The following is a 15150-nucleotide window of genomic DNA, read 5'->3' on the forward strand; positions in this document are numbered from 1 at the left end:
CTGCTGTTTTTTTTTCATCAGGCCTTGTGCAAATGAAAGACAGCAAGAGTGTTATAGCATTACTAACAGGTGTGTCACATGATCCATGGAGAGCAGACTCATAGGAGAATGGGGTGGACTGTAGCACTAAAGCAATGTGGATGAAGAGCTGAACTACTTAGAAGGTAGGCTAAACTCCCTACATACATCTGTGTTTATTGTTTAGAGTTAGCATGGAGCGAATCCTCCTGAAAGTATTGGAATATCACTGCTGTCCTGCTGTGAAACACAATACAAGTCTAACATGTTACATGAACTGAAATGAAAGGCAATGTTACATGGACTGAAAGACAAGCCATGAACAAGCTGTATGTAGGTTGGCTGTAGACCCCAAGTCAAAGACAGTCTTTTTCAACCTTTTAACATGGGGAAATGCTTGAAATAACTTTCTGGTCTTTAGGGAACCCTTGCTAATATCACTATATCCACAACTCACAGTATATTAGTGTGGTGATTAGTAGGAAGAACGCCTCTTACACTGCTGCTAGTGGGAAGAATTTCACCCTTACAGATAGCAAAATAATAACTGAAGTCACAAATTTCTCAAAGAATCGCCACCAACCTTTGGAGGAACCCTACTGTTCTACAGAACTCTGGTTGAGAGACACTGATCTATGATAATGAATCTGTATATCAATATTAATATGTATATATTATTCTGCTCATTGACAAACAGAGCTAGCTTTGGATATTTGACAAATTAGAATAGTGAAAATCCAAAACACTCACTTTTTTAACCACCTTGCACATGTTCAACAATGTTCAATTTACATTTAAATGTGTATTTCCATTCAAAGCACCTCCTTTCCCATCCTTATCACTACATGAAAAAAAACTGCAGATCTCACAACAGAAGTTGCAATATTATATATATATATATTCTTTTCCAAACAAACCATGATCAGCACCATGTATTCACTATTTATTTTATGTATGGAGCAGAATAAATTGAAGTACAGGAAACCTACTTGAAGCCACTGTCTATACCATGGCCTATAATGTATATATTATTTAACAAATTGGGTTACATAAGTTCCACACAGTTTCTGACAAAAACAACACATTAATTTTTTTTTATTTGCATTTTTAAGAGAAGCAAACATTCTGTTTACAGAAACAATTTCTTTGCAAATGTATAACTGTTGGCAAGCAATCAGAATGATACAGATGTAGCATTCTGCTTTAATGCCTTCATACCACTCTAGCAGTGACAACACATTCAATTTCAGAAAGCTCAGGAACCTATTAGGAGCCTTTCCATTTCTTTGCTTTTTTTAATATATACCAGTGCATGGGAATGAAGCAGTCTCTTCTATCTTTATTGATTGCCTGAAATTATTTTAGCTGGAAAACATCATCCCTCTCTTATCTACGGTCACACTTCATTGCACTAGCAGAATGTGTTTGTTTTATCTGAAAAACAAATGTAAAAAGTTGAACACATGCCACAGCATCTTCATGTGTATTGCTTTTAGTGTAAACTGAAAGGCTCCTTTAGAGAGGTTTACATGCCTGGAGATAAGATCCTTTCACAAGCGCTGCATCATGAAAAAAATTAATAGTATACCTTCCTTATAATTTTTACTGCCACTAGATAAAGAAAAAAAAAAAAACACAGCACTACCAATGGACTGGTTCAAAAATACCAATAAAATGCACACCGAATAACACCTTTGGGCTTGTTCAAACTGTTAAACATTTTCAGACACATTATTTCACACAAGTATAGCAGGGAGCAGCACCTTTAATGCATTATAAAATAAATTATAAATTACATATATTTAAAAATGGGGGGGGGGGGGTAATGTAAAACAATCAAGAGCAACCTGCCAAATATGACCAATACTGCAATCAGAAAGCAATACTTAAAAAGAGGTGGGGGTGCCACTACAGAAGTGGCATCCAATTTATATTCATTTTCACGAGTCAAAAAGAGGGCTGCATTAAAATAATTTTGTTACAATTTCCAAACAAAAAATATTAGGCATGGCCATAATTATTACTTTAAAGTTTAGAAAAGACATGCATATATTAAAAAGGATTACAACCTTCCAAGAAGTGCCACCACCAGAGGCACCTACACTTACCTACATAATGCCACTGTATCCCCCTTTTACAACAACCTATATCGAAATGATAACCTGCAACAAACATGATTGTGCAAGGGTTTCTGGGAAGCAGTATAGAAATAATAAACATTCCTTCATTTGTTTTAGCCTTGGTCAATCCATAATAGGAAATACATGAAGTATGTTTGTAAAGTACACTACAAACAAACATGCCATGTCTACAGTGCAGGTGCGATCCTCCTATGATTAAACACAGCCGAGCATATGGACACACAAAATACTTTTGTATGTCAAATATGTCTCTATTCATCAAGTTTTAAGTCCTGCACAAATGCTGAGTACAGATGTTTCAGGGAAAATATCCATTAATGTCAACATATCAAGAACCTGGCAGCCTCAATCCGACAGCAATACATTTTGTAATAGCTCAGACGTTGGGATTTGGTTATTATTTCTCTGGAAAATTTTTTTATTATCAATGTTCTATAACTGCACTGCATACAACAAATGGCTCTGCAAATACTCCTTACAAAGGGTGATGTAAAATAAAACATTTGGGCTTCCGGTAGGAGATCACACCACCTAGCATAAATAGCATAATTTTAGTGCCAGAAGTAGCAGAATTCAAACTGGTCATCCAATATAGGAGGATAAAAAGATAGCAATGAAAGAGCACATAATTGCCTTCTTGTTTTTCTGAACCTTCCAGAACAGTTGTGCCCAACTTAAAAGAGCCCAAGGGTATATTTGTGTCCTCAGGAGGGGGGTTAAATCATAATTAAAGCTTAGTTATGTATATAGCAAAAGAAAAACTATTTCCTTTGGTGATTTTCTTTTTTTTGCAAAAATGTTTTATTGTCTGCAATTTACAAAGGAAAAAATTAATACAGTAAAACAAAAATGCTTTTTTTTCTATTTTGACCAATGTCCATTTTAAAACCTTGTAAATAAAGTAGACAATTTATTCTGAAATGTGTCCTATTTACATTGACATTAAAATTAGGATTAGGATATAAATTGTGATAAGCGAAAGAAAAAGGCTTCTGTAGATTTGCCTAAATTGAGAAAACATCTCATTTGAAGTCTCCTGTGAAAGCATTCTTAGACATCTGCACATGCTTTGTGTATTTGTTTTAATTTTTTTTAAGGGTTGGTGCCCCCCCCCCCCCTTCCACAACACCTTCCTAGACACTAAGGTATGGTATGGTAAATGTCCAACAGAGAGATGTGAGTGGTCAGAGGTGCTGTGTGACCTATTTTACAAAGTATAAAATGTGATTATCAGAGTGCTGAAAATTGCAAAAGTCTGATGATGCATGTAAAGTTTAAATAAATGTACAGGTAAATGAAAATGCTTTAACTTAAGTCTTATTGTTGCTTTATGCTGCAAACATTAAGTTATCCGTTGGCAGTAGACAGATTTGCAGAGACAAAATACAGTACATTTCTTGAAGCCCAACTGATGATAAATATGACTAATAAGTGTTGCCTGTCAAAGTTTTAAAATGTTCTGTTAGAAGAATATACATTCGGAGTGCTTTACACAGTTTGCTAGACTGACTGGTGGTGCTTTCCATTCAAATTAGTCTGTAATGGATTTGTTTTAACATACTTTGGAACATTCAATAATTGTGCCATGTTTGTCACAATGATAAACAAGAGCAACGTCAGCATCCTTGTCGCTGTTACGAATGCTTGCTAAATCAGACTCTGTAAATAAATGTGGTTACACTCATTAAACTATGTGCTACATCCATCACATCAACTGAGATGAAGCTAGGGCAGACAAATTTGTCTGCCTAATTGTTCTGGACCAGTCTCAATAGATAACAACAAAAACTGAGTGAATTAAATAGAACCACAGTGCAGAAAAAAGAGCTTGAGATATATAACAAAGACATGACCCAAGCTCAAGGCAGCTAAATAATTACTAAGTAACCAGCCATAGGCACTGCCTATTTGTCATGTTGTGTGGGTCTGAACAGCTCATCAGAAAACCTGATGGAACTGTGCAATACAGATTAAATTCATATCAAGGCTTACATCCCTGGTCAGGGAACTGCCAATGGCTGGCTTTCTCTGGTCAACAAAAAAAAATAGGTATTTAAATTTTTAAAACAGCATATTTTCTAGAATGTCATTATTTTACTGCAAAATTCAATTTAAGACTTGGTAAAGGTTTTCTAGCTGATAAAAATGCAATATCCTGAAAAAAAGATGTAGTAATACAATATTAGTCAAAAGATATAGCTGTAGTATGAGTGCACCCACATTCAACAATTTAGAAATGGTTGGACACCTAGACACTGGCACAGCCAGTATTTTTTAATCCTTTTACTCAGGTGATCTATAAAATGTATGTAAAAGCCAACATTTTATTTTTCACAACTTGAATGGAATATAAAATAATGTAAACTCCCTGCCATGTTTTTTCGTGTGTATTCCAATCAAGAGCTTCACTTCTTGTGAAGGATGTTAGAAGCCACCTCGATAAACCCCCTCTTAGACTTTCTTTATTTTTTTCATCATTAATAAAGGATTTGCCCTCTGTACCTTTTCTGGTGACAATTATTATTTTGGGGTTTTCTCTTTCTTGCACTGCCTATTGACAGCAGTGACCAGCACAAACAGAAATAGGACCTCCATAGAGGGAACACATAAAGGTTTTTTAACCCATCATCACCGTTTTTTTAACCCATCAGAAAAATCCTAGGCAAATCAGCACTGTGGTGACAGATTCAGGTGTTTGCATAGTTAGTTAATCTTTGCATCCTCAAATTTAAAAATTGGACAGGGCAGAACCTAAGTGGATACAAAGCAGATAATCTTTTGATACATTTACATCATTGTGCTTAAGTTCTAAATGTAATTTATAATGCTGCAATCAGAAAAGAAAATATTACCCTTCTCCTCCAACTCGAGTAATTTTAAGTAGAAAGTCTACTGAATTCATGTTAGGAGGCTTCCATTTCAAAATGTCATCACAACGACCAGCTTTGTATTTCTAGAACAGAAGAAAAAGGAACACCATTAAAATGAAATGTACAAATTTATTGCTGTATACCTAATTTGCTGTGATTTGCTGTAACTACTCTATGCTCCCAAGACTAGTATACACATATTAGCATAGGGCTAGCGTAGGGGACCTATGTCTAGTTTTTAAAATGTAGAATTAAATTTTTTTTTTTGATTAAAAAAAAAAAAAAAAGGGCCTTTTTCTCGCTTTTTCCCACAATCTGCCTTCATTAAAATGAAGTGGCAATTCCAACAGAAAATTCTAACATTGAAAAGCTGGGTGTCTTTTTTTTTTTTATTACAATGACAATGGAAGCTCTAAAGGCTTCTATGAGTATGTACCGAACACATAGATTGAAGGTGCAAGCCAAGACTGTGGAGGAAAATTTAAATGAGAGAAAAAAATAAATAACCATAAGATAAAAATACAATGTTAGCCATATCAAAATGATAGCCATCATTGCTAAAAAGTCAATATATACAGAACAAAAAATACCATTATTTTAATAAACAAACACATTTTAAAATGTATGTCCAGCAAAAAGGTTGACGTTTCACCCTCAACACCTATCTGGCAAAACCTTGGTCATTGTAACATGATGTGAAATCTCTCTAGCAATAAAATAAAATTAAAAAAAAACTGGCAGTGGATTTGGGACAGCATCTTTTGTTTTTGTTCTTTTTTTAAATGGATATATTATAGAGTTCCTTTATGCATTATTAAAAGGGACAGAACAGGAAGCAGCAGCCTGCCCCAAAGGCAACATTTCCTTAACTGAACTCTTGGACCTAAGCTACATTCCCAGGCTAGATTTTCATCACCTGAAATGACTGTTTGTGATCTTGAGTGAAAATCTTAGTCTCTGTTCAGCTGTCTGCTGATGTTGTTTGGTGAACCATCCTGTCTGATCACTAAATACTGACAGCACTTGTTGTTTCTAAATGGGAATAAAGTGGGGTGACTCCAATTACTTCTCCCACCTTAACTCTACCAAGACCATAATGGCGCTGTCTTTAGATCATGAAAAAGGAGATAAAGATTCATTTGCACACTTGTTCAGTATGTAAATTAAACCTTGAGTAATTAGGCTTGTAATCAAGGTTTCTAACACCAGCCAGTAAATTTACCAAAAAAAAATTCAATGCAGGGAGGGAAAGAAGGAAGGTTAAATGTGTACATAACAACTGCACATTCATAACACTGCACATGATCAAGCAAACATATTTGCACAAAAGTCATTGAATGTGGTTTATGTCTTAAAAAAAAAAAAAGTTGAATCACGCACTCAAACTAATGGAGTGCAAAATCATGGGCATAAAACTACACTTCTTCCAGGTTCTACATTGAAAAAATGTGTTCTTGGGGATAGCAACCAGCTTTGCACTATTTTTTTTGTAAATTGCAGACAAATCCAGAAACATATGGTTGCTGTCTCTTAGCAATCATTCTGCAGAATATAAGAACAATAAACCAAAGCTTTGTAAGTCAGTACATATTTCCCATGTTAACAGGAGCAGATGTTACATTTTGCATCCTAATACAGATTATCTAGTCCTAGATTCACAGATATTGGAATTAACTGGGTGGGAATATGCAAAGGAATTTTAAACGCACTTTTTATAATACAATGTCTATCACTGTGTCATACTAAAAATAATGCACATAGGAGTATAAAAATAAAAGAATAATGACACTAAACATAAAGTAACAATATTTATTAATGGAGATGAGAGGTATATGTATATTATTTGGTAACAAAACATGTCAATTGAAGAAAAATGTACGAGGGGGAGCTGAGAAGTTCCTGGCTTTGCCCCCTTCAAGACAAAATAGAAAAATGAGTGTGGGGGCATATGACGGCCTTATATCTTAGTATGTAACTGCAAATATCAGGTCTTTGCGATTAATAAAACAGTTTTTTTCTTTTAGTGAGAAGCTGTGATGGCAGAGGCACAAGCAAGTTTCACGCCGTTAGAGTTACGTGCCGTCATGAAGTTTTTGTTTCTCCAGGGAAAGTCAGGAAAGGACATTCACACTGAGATGTCACAAACTCTGAGGGAGAAGTGTCCTACCTACAGCACTATCAAAACCTGGATATCTCCTTTCAAGACTGGGCATTTCACCGTTGAAGATGAGCCTCGCAGTGGGCGACCCCCAACCTCAACAGACCCGGCAACCTGCAATGCTGTCCATAAGCTGAATATTGAGGACCGGTGTATATCCACAAAAAAGATACACGAGATACTTAACATATCACGGGAGCGTGTTGGGTTTGTTATCACCACTTTCCTAGACATGCGCAAGCTTTTAGTGAAGTAGGTGCCGAAAGGTTTGAACAGTGATTAAAAGAAGGAACAGGTTGAAGCATCCAAAACCGTTTTGGCCCATTTTGAAGCTGCACGGGACTTTTTGGCTAGGTTAGTGACTGAGGATGAAACCTGGCTCCACATCTATGATTCTGAAACCAAGGAACAGTCAAAGGAATAGCGCCACAGCGGGTCCCCGCGGCCGAAGAAGTTCCGAACCCCGAAATCAGCCAAAAAAGTCATGGTGTTCGTTTTCTGAGACAAAGAATGTATGACAGTATTCTGTTGGTGGACGACCTACCTCAGGGCTCTTGTATTACTACCTCCTGGACCAGTTGAAGGGGGCAATTAAGACGAAATGCCGTGAAAAGTTGACCAGAGATCCTATTTTTTTTTTTTTTTTTTTTGCAGGACAATGGATCCGCACACACGTCCAACCTTGTGGCTGCCAAATTAAACACCGGGGGTTTCCAATTGGTCCACATCCCCCCTATTCACCTGACCTGGCCCCTTCGGACTATTATCTGTTCCTGAATTTGAAGAAACACCTAAAGGTGCAACATTTTGAGGACATTTCTGACGTCAAAGATGCTTCTGAGAGCTGGTTTGCGGCTCAACCAAAGGACTTTTATTTGAACTGTCCAGAAAAGCTGCAACTACACTGTACCAAGTGCATCAGTCTCAGGGGGGAATATGTTGAATAAATGTGTTATTTCATAACGCTGGCTCACTTCTTTCTGGGCAAAGCCAGGAACTTCTCGGCACCCCCTCGTATAGGCTTCCCTATACACTAACATTTAGCTAAAGCCTAACTGTTAAACACCAATAGGGTACCCAAACTAGTTTTTTTTTATTTATTTCTTTGTAGATGGTGGAAAAAAAATTTTTTTTCCCATATCTGGGAAAGCCCTAGAATTTTGTTGAAAAGTTTTTATTCACCCTGATGGCATTAATAAATACCACAACAAAAAGAGGTTTTAAAAATGTAAAGGTGGATGAAAAAACCTAAACTTCCTGATAGACAGGGAAAAAAGTTGTAAACTATAACAGGGAGCTATAACTGTGTGTAATATCTAGTTCATACTTTTAAGAAGTCAGGTGTTAACTATATTTAGGGGTACAAATCTGTAATGCATTTTGTAAATCCTGTTGCCAATATTGACAGGCTGGCCATTCATTCCAGATAGAATGAAACTAAATGTATTTACCAGCATGATGCAACCAATTTTTTTTGTTACAGTTGGTGGCTGCAAATTGCCTAAACAATAAATGAACTAGAAAAACATATTGCGAAAAAACAACAGCTATAAAAAAAATCTGTTTTTAAGAATGGTTCTACTTTCACAGATGATGTTGGTAATCTGCAATACTTTAACACTGGGCAAGCAGCTCTTATATACAAATGGGCTTCTAGAGCCACTTCAGGATAGAATCAAAAGTAAAGAAAAGAGTCATGTCAAGAGGTGAACCCACAAACGCTCATTCTACTGAAGTCAACTGAAGTTTGAAAAAGAATGGTATGTGCTTCCAATGAATTTTTGGGGGACAAAATTGTTCCCTTTATGTGAGCTTGTGGTGTATGCAGAAAAAATACAGGGTTTAAGCAGTTGGATACTTGTACTACTTGACTTCAAAGCGAAGCTCTTGAGGAGCTGGTACATAAAGCATTTTTGTGCAGTTGTGTCTGTTTTACCTCTCTATTTAAAACTTAAAACTCGAAAATATTCTTCAGCAACTGAAAGGTTACTTGCATACAATTTTAACAATAACAACTTTAAAACAAAGTACAGGTATCCTTTTTCAAACTTCTCTTCCTTAATCTAAAGTAACCCACCTTTCCTCTCCAAAGCATAGTACTTGTTGAGATCCACGTGTTTCTGAGCAGCTGTGGCTCTGCCTGCTTAGTAAACCTCCATAGATTTTAAAGAGCACATAGATGGGCCTGCACAGTTATCTTTTAGAACATTACAACATACGGATTACCGGATCAATCCCTATAAAAGTTGGGGCATATTTTACAACAGATCCTTAGCTCTGTAATTACAGAATGGCTGCCAGAGTTAGAGGTTCTAGACCATCTCAACTGTCAACTGAAAGGAACCCAGACATGACATGACAGTGACCCAGTCTGGCTCTTTAAGGCCAGATCAGACAAAATTGCATGTTTAAAGTGAAGTCCAGGAGCTGCCAGTCAGTAATGTCATGGAAAAACATTGATCAGAATGGTTATAAAACCTTTACCTAAACAATATAATACCACTCATCCCTCTGCCATTTTTTGTAAAACAAAATTGCATTTCCAAAAAAAGAATTCCTATTTATGATAAAAAAAAAAACTGTCAAGCTTTCATTGTTTTTTTGCGGCCCAACGTAAGAGAATAATGACCCTTCTTGTCCTGGGGACTACCATCATCATCAAGATATTTTTGAGTTATCTCAAAACCAGCAGTGGGTAAGTCTTGCTGGGGACGCCTACTCTGAGTACAGCTGTCCAAAAGGGGAGATTTCCTCATTTTGGGAGATTACATATACAGCAAAACAACCTGACAGGAATTTGACCCTTCCTACTACGTACCTTATTGAAAATAAATAAAAGTTAACCTAAACATTTCATTTTAACAAACCAGCGGAAGTATAGTTCAACAAGCAGTAAGAAATTTAGCTTTAAATATACATACATATGTCCAGTTAATGTTGATGAAATTTACGGGCAGCTCATCTAAATAAAGTGTAAATAAAATGTTGTTATAAGTTTACTGGTCATGTTAGACAAGAAGCAACTAATTTTCATTTAAGAGTCAATGAGCTGTAATATTATACTGCCAAACAAACCAGGGGCTTCAGAGAGAGAATATACATAGACAAAATAGTACAATTCTGCCTGAACATAATAAAAGATAACCTCTACAGTCCAACAAATGTAAGAAATTAAAGATCCGTATTAGGTTTCTGGGCTGAATAGAATAGTCGCTGTTGTTTATAGGCAGATGTCAGTAGCAAAGCAAAATGTTTCCTATTGTACAGTAAATGTGTGATTTAAAAGGCGGAGAGCTGTACTAGTTCTCTGAAGCAGAGGTCCCCAACTCCCGGACCGCGGATCAATACCAGTCCGTGGCTGGTGAGTTGGGGGCTGCAAATGACAGGAGACAGAAGCGCAGGCAGCTGTAGCGCCGGTGGCCATCCTTACACTGCATTAGGTAGACCCTTATCTGATTTTTCCAAGCCAAAGTTACAGTCAGTGCTTACTAGATCTGACACCTTTTCTTTCAAAAGACAACAATATCATACAAAGGCTGGCATGTCGTAAAGAAAAAGGAGATCTAATCGTTTGAACAAGAAAAGAACCTACAGAACAATATGCCTTTTTAATCTATATTGCAAAATGAAGGAAAATCACATGATGGACACAGAACATAACAGGATATAACCAGTCTTATGCCACGGGCTCTACATATAGCCAAAGCAAGTGACAAATCAAAACATTAGAACATAGGAAAAGGCTAGTCAGACACAGTCTATCACATAAAAACTGCATAGGCACCATGCTAAACCAATGCCTCAGGCTATTTCACATGTGGCAATAGATATCAGAACCTTAACACTGCACAATCAATTCTTCCTTTGAGGTCAGGGAGTGTTTACCTAACCCACAACAAAATGGCTCAATACAATGTAAAAAAAAAAAACTAGAAAGAGAATACTATTTTAGTAAAAACAAAAAAGCACATCCACATGTCATTTAGTCCTGTGCAGGTATCAGTATTGCAATTGCTGAACTGCAGATACCTGTGTATTCATCACTCAGCACTATATGTCTGTTGGAAATTAAGAAGTAAAAACAACACTTCTAGATCTGGGTGATGTATGGTAAGTTCTGATTATAAAACCATACAGTTATATTCTAAATGACAATCACTCAGCCCTATTCAGCTAGTGCACAATCATTTGTAACATGTTTCCTCCACAGGATGCGCTCATTGCAAGTCGCTTAATAGTTTGAAATGATCATATGGAGAAGATGTATTTATAATTAAACAAAGTGAGAGCACTGCAGTAATGGCTACCTAATTTATAGGACACAAGATGGGCATAATCAGCTCTGAGGGCTATTACATCACAAAGGGACTCAGACACACTGTTATTAAATATTTATAAGTCTGTTAGAACAAAGAGAAACAAAATATTTCATCAGACTAAACACAGATTAAAATATCCTTGAAAAATCACACTCCAATGAGTAATTATAGAGTGATGAACCAAAATCACATTCCGGCATGCAGCGCTGAAATATACAAATTAAAATAATTGCAAAGCTATCTTTACCGTGCATATGCATAATTAAATTCAATTGGAATACACCTGGTTCTTCAAAGCAAATAGTTGCAAGTGGAAAAAAACATAGGGAAGTGCAGAGAGGCACAAACTTCTTTATTAATATCCAATAATGCAAGATGATGTTATCACAAGTGTAGACATATTATTTTAACTGCATGCTTAACTTCTCTAAAATACAAAGACATCCAAAGATACATGCAAACGTGTAACTAATGCTGCTCACTGTGGTAAAATTCTAGGTAAAATGTAAAGTACTGGTGAATATACATGAGCCTCATTCAAACAAAACCCATTTCAACTAAGTCTAAGTAGACTCTTGGAAAATAGCTAATGGGTGAAACTGATTATGAAGATGACCGTAATCAAGGTCCAAAGTATATTCCCCAATGTTAGAATGGCTTATGTTATTCACATATTTATAATATTATTATTGCACAGTATTTATTTACATATTATGCAGCGCTATACAAAGTCCATGGTCATCTCAGTAACTGTCCCTCATAGGGCCTCACAATCTAACGTCCCTACCATAGTCATATGTCATTAATGCAGTCTAAAGGTGATTTTTTTTTTTTTTTTGGGGGGGGGGGAGGTTGGAATGTGGGAGGAAGTGGAGTACAATGCAAATACTGGAGGAACCTACAAATTCCATGCTGATAGTGTCCTGGACGAGATTCAAACCTGGGACCCAGTGCTGCAAAGGCCAAAGTGCTAACCACGGAGCCATCGTTCAATTATATTCTTTGCTTTTACGGCTTTCCTAAATAATTATTAATATTAGGTTGTGAACTGGGTAGCACATGCAATGATATCCTAAAGGACTCTAAAAGATAACAATCATGAAGAGAGTTTTATTACTTTACTTACTATTACAGGTGGTGTAATATCTTAGAGAATGACAAATTTTGCCTGTCCCAAGATTGTGTTTCCAGTGCTAGGACATCAAAATTTAACTCTTTTGTTGAAGGTTAGCATTGATCAGGCTTCCTGGACTTTTTTTTTTTTTTTTTAACTAGGAGGAACTCTTGAAAAACTCCCAGGGAACCCCTACTATCATACGTTCATGCATTGTGCACTCCCTTGTCGTTGGAAAGGATCGTGAAAGATCCTTTCCAATGACAAAAATTGCAAGTGTGTACGCAGCTTAAGAGCACCAAAAAGATTGGTATCAGTTAAACAGACCTGACTGGCACACATTGCTCAAAGAACCCTAAGCAATATCTGGAGAAGCCCTGAGAAACTCTGGTCTAGAGCATAATACATGTTGGTGTTGGTGTATGTTGGTGTACTGCTAATGTGGGTTTTAGGTTTACTAAATGGAAAACTAATATTAGCCTTTCAGGAAGTATCAGCCGATGTTTGGGTGAAAAGCTGAATAACACTCTCTCATCACAGTACAATCTTCTGCATAACTTTGTCACTGCCTGAAAGCTGAATATGCAAGGTCAAATTTTATCCCACTTTCTATTATGAATCTTGATTAGGAAAAATCTATTCATTTTTAGTCAGGTAAAAAATGAAATTTTTTTGTATTGATACTTTCTATTTTTATAGACAATAGCTGAGACATTTTGTTACCCTTCAACATTCTCCCTTATCCACCCACAGCCTGTGTGTAAATCTCAATAGCTCAAGATAAAAACAAAGTTAAACGATTCACACCTAGATTATAACACCTAGAATATGTGATGGGCTGTGAGCAGTGTCTGGCTGGTACTGGCAACAAACTCCCCAAATGTCACCCCACAGAGTCATTTAAAGGACACAAAATGAGTAAATTGTTTCTCTGGTATTCAGGAAATGATATTGTCCATGACTGAAATACAGTGTATGTATATATATATATATATATATATATATATATGAAAACCCTTTTATTGTATTTAAATAACTCCTCAATCTACTCGTCCTAAAAAAAAAAAAAAACAAAAAAAAAACAGACAAGAAACAAACATAGAATGCATCTACTGCATACACAAGCACATAAAAACAAAACTTAGTTGTTGCAGAGGACAGTATATGATATGTTGATATGGTGCATACTGTACTTTTTTATTTTAATGACATCTGGAAAATTCTCAACAATAAACTGCATTCAGATGTACATTTATTACAGTTCAAGCTGATTTGATACTCAAGAGTTTCTGAAGTGCAAGATTTCTTAAAAACCTGAGAAGTGTCATGGAAACAAAAGGGCTTGCCATGGTAACATCCTCTCAATTACTGCAACAAAGCTCTCTGGTTTCTAATGTACTCTCTGACAACATCTTTATTCAGGTCTCATTTTCATTTTACAGGTCATCAATAACTGCAGCATTGTAAAGACTCTCCAGAAAATACAAACCCAGAGCTGGTTGTGTCAGCAAGGGTGCAATGTGTGAGCTGCAGCAGAAAGCAGAAAATAAGGCCACTGTACTAGACATCACTAATAATGCTCCATTCGTAGGGGTATCTAGTAGGCATCTAAAATGAAAACATGGAGACAGAGGTGAGATGATCCAGCAGGATAATGCATGTCATATTAGGAGGGTTATTCCCAATAAAAGAGCCCCAGTTAGCACTACAAACCTAATGAGTGTTCTAATCCTTATCTACTGTATCCAAAACTAGAAAATAAAGTGTTTAGGTGGACATACACTAATATAAATGAAATGTTCCTAACACATGCATACAAGAATAGAGTGTCTGTGATTGTATTTAAACATACTCTCTAATTAACTCTAATTAAGTAAGATGGGTTAGATCTCTTGCTCCTGTGATATTTATATTATTTAATTTAATTATATTATTTATTTAATTTATCTATACTTTAATATATATTATTTATGTATTAAAAATGTTGCCCTAATTATTGAGTTTTGATATCGATTATATGAAATGCATGCATTCAAATAAATGAGCCATGGATCCTCATTCTAAATCCTTGAGAACATCTAAAAATAATGTGTGTCAATTCATTTTGGAAAGGCAACAAAGTTAGACGTTTCAACCAGAACTTAAAGATATCAGTATCAGCAAATCTGTCTTTTTCGGACAAAACTTTCATAAAAGAAAAAAAGGTAGGACAGCAACGAAGTAATATCATATATAATAATATGTTATATAGGTTAATAATATATTAAACTAAATATAAATGTGGCATATATATTTTTTTAAATCTAGAGATTGGCATAATTTTCAGAACTCTACATACCCTGTTTCCCCGATTATAAGGCACTGTCTTATATTTTTTGAAATGCCAAAATATGCCCTAGGTCTTATTTTTTGGGGGATGTCTTATTTTTCCATGAAGAAGACTACAGTACACATTTATTGTTGAAAATCACTCATGTGCCATTGATTGTCCCCTTCTGATCACTCATGTGCCGTTCATAATCCCCTTCTG

At 35.9% G+C, this 15150-nt stretch overlaps 1 protein-coding gene across 2 annotated transcripts in view; it reads right to left on the bottom strand.

Annotated features, from left to right (window-relative positions):
* Window positions 1-15150, bottom strand: part of RNGTT (RNA guanylyltransferase and 5'-phosphatase) — a 173987-nt gene that overhangs the window by 27413 nt on the left and 131424 nt on the right. For both annotated transcript variants that reach the window (XM_072408626.1, XM_072408625.1), the window contains exon 13: window positions 5012-5112. In XM_072408626.1, the coding sequence (XP_072264727.1) occupies window positions 5012-5112 (101 nt within the window). The remainder of the gene's footprint in view (window positions 1-5011; window positions 5113-15150) is intronic.

Source organism: Pyxicephalus adspersus, chromosome 4 (genome assembly GCF_032062135.1).
Source record: "Pyxicephalus adspersus chromosome 4, UCB_Pads_2.0, whole genome shotgun sequence".
Classification (NCBI taxonomy): domain Eukaryota; kingdom Metazoa; phylum Chordata; class Amphibia; order Anura; family Pyxicephalidae; genus Pyxicephalus; species Pyxicephalus adspersus.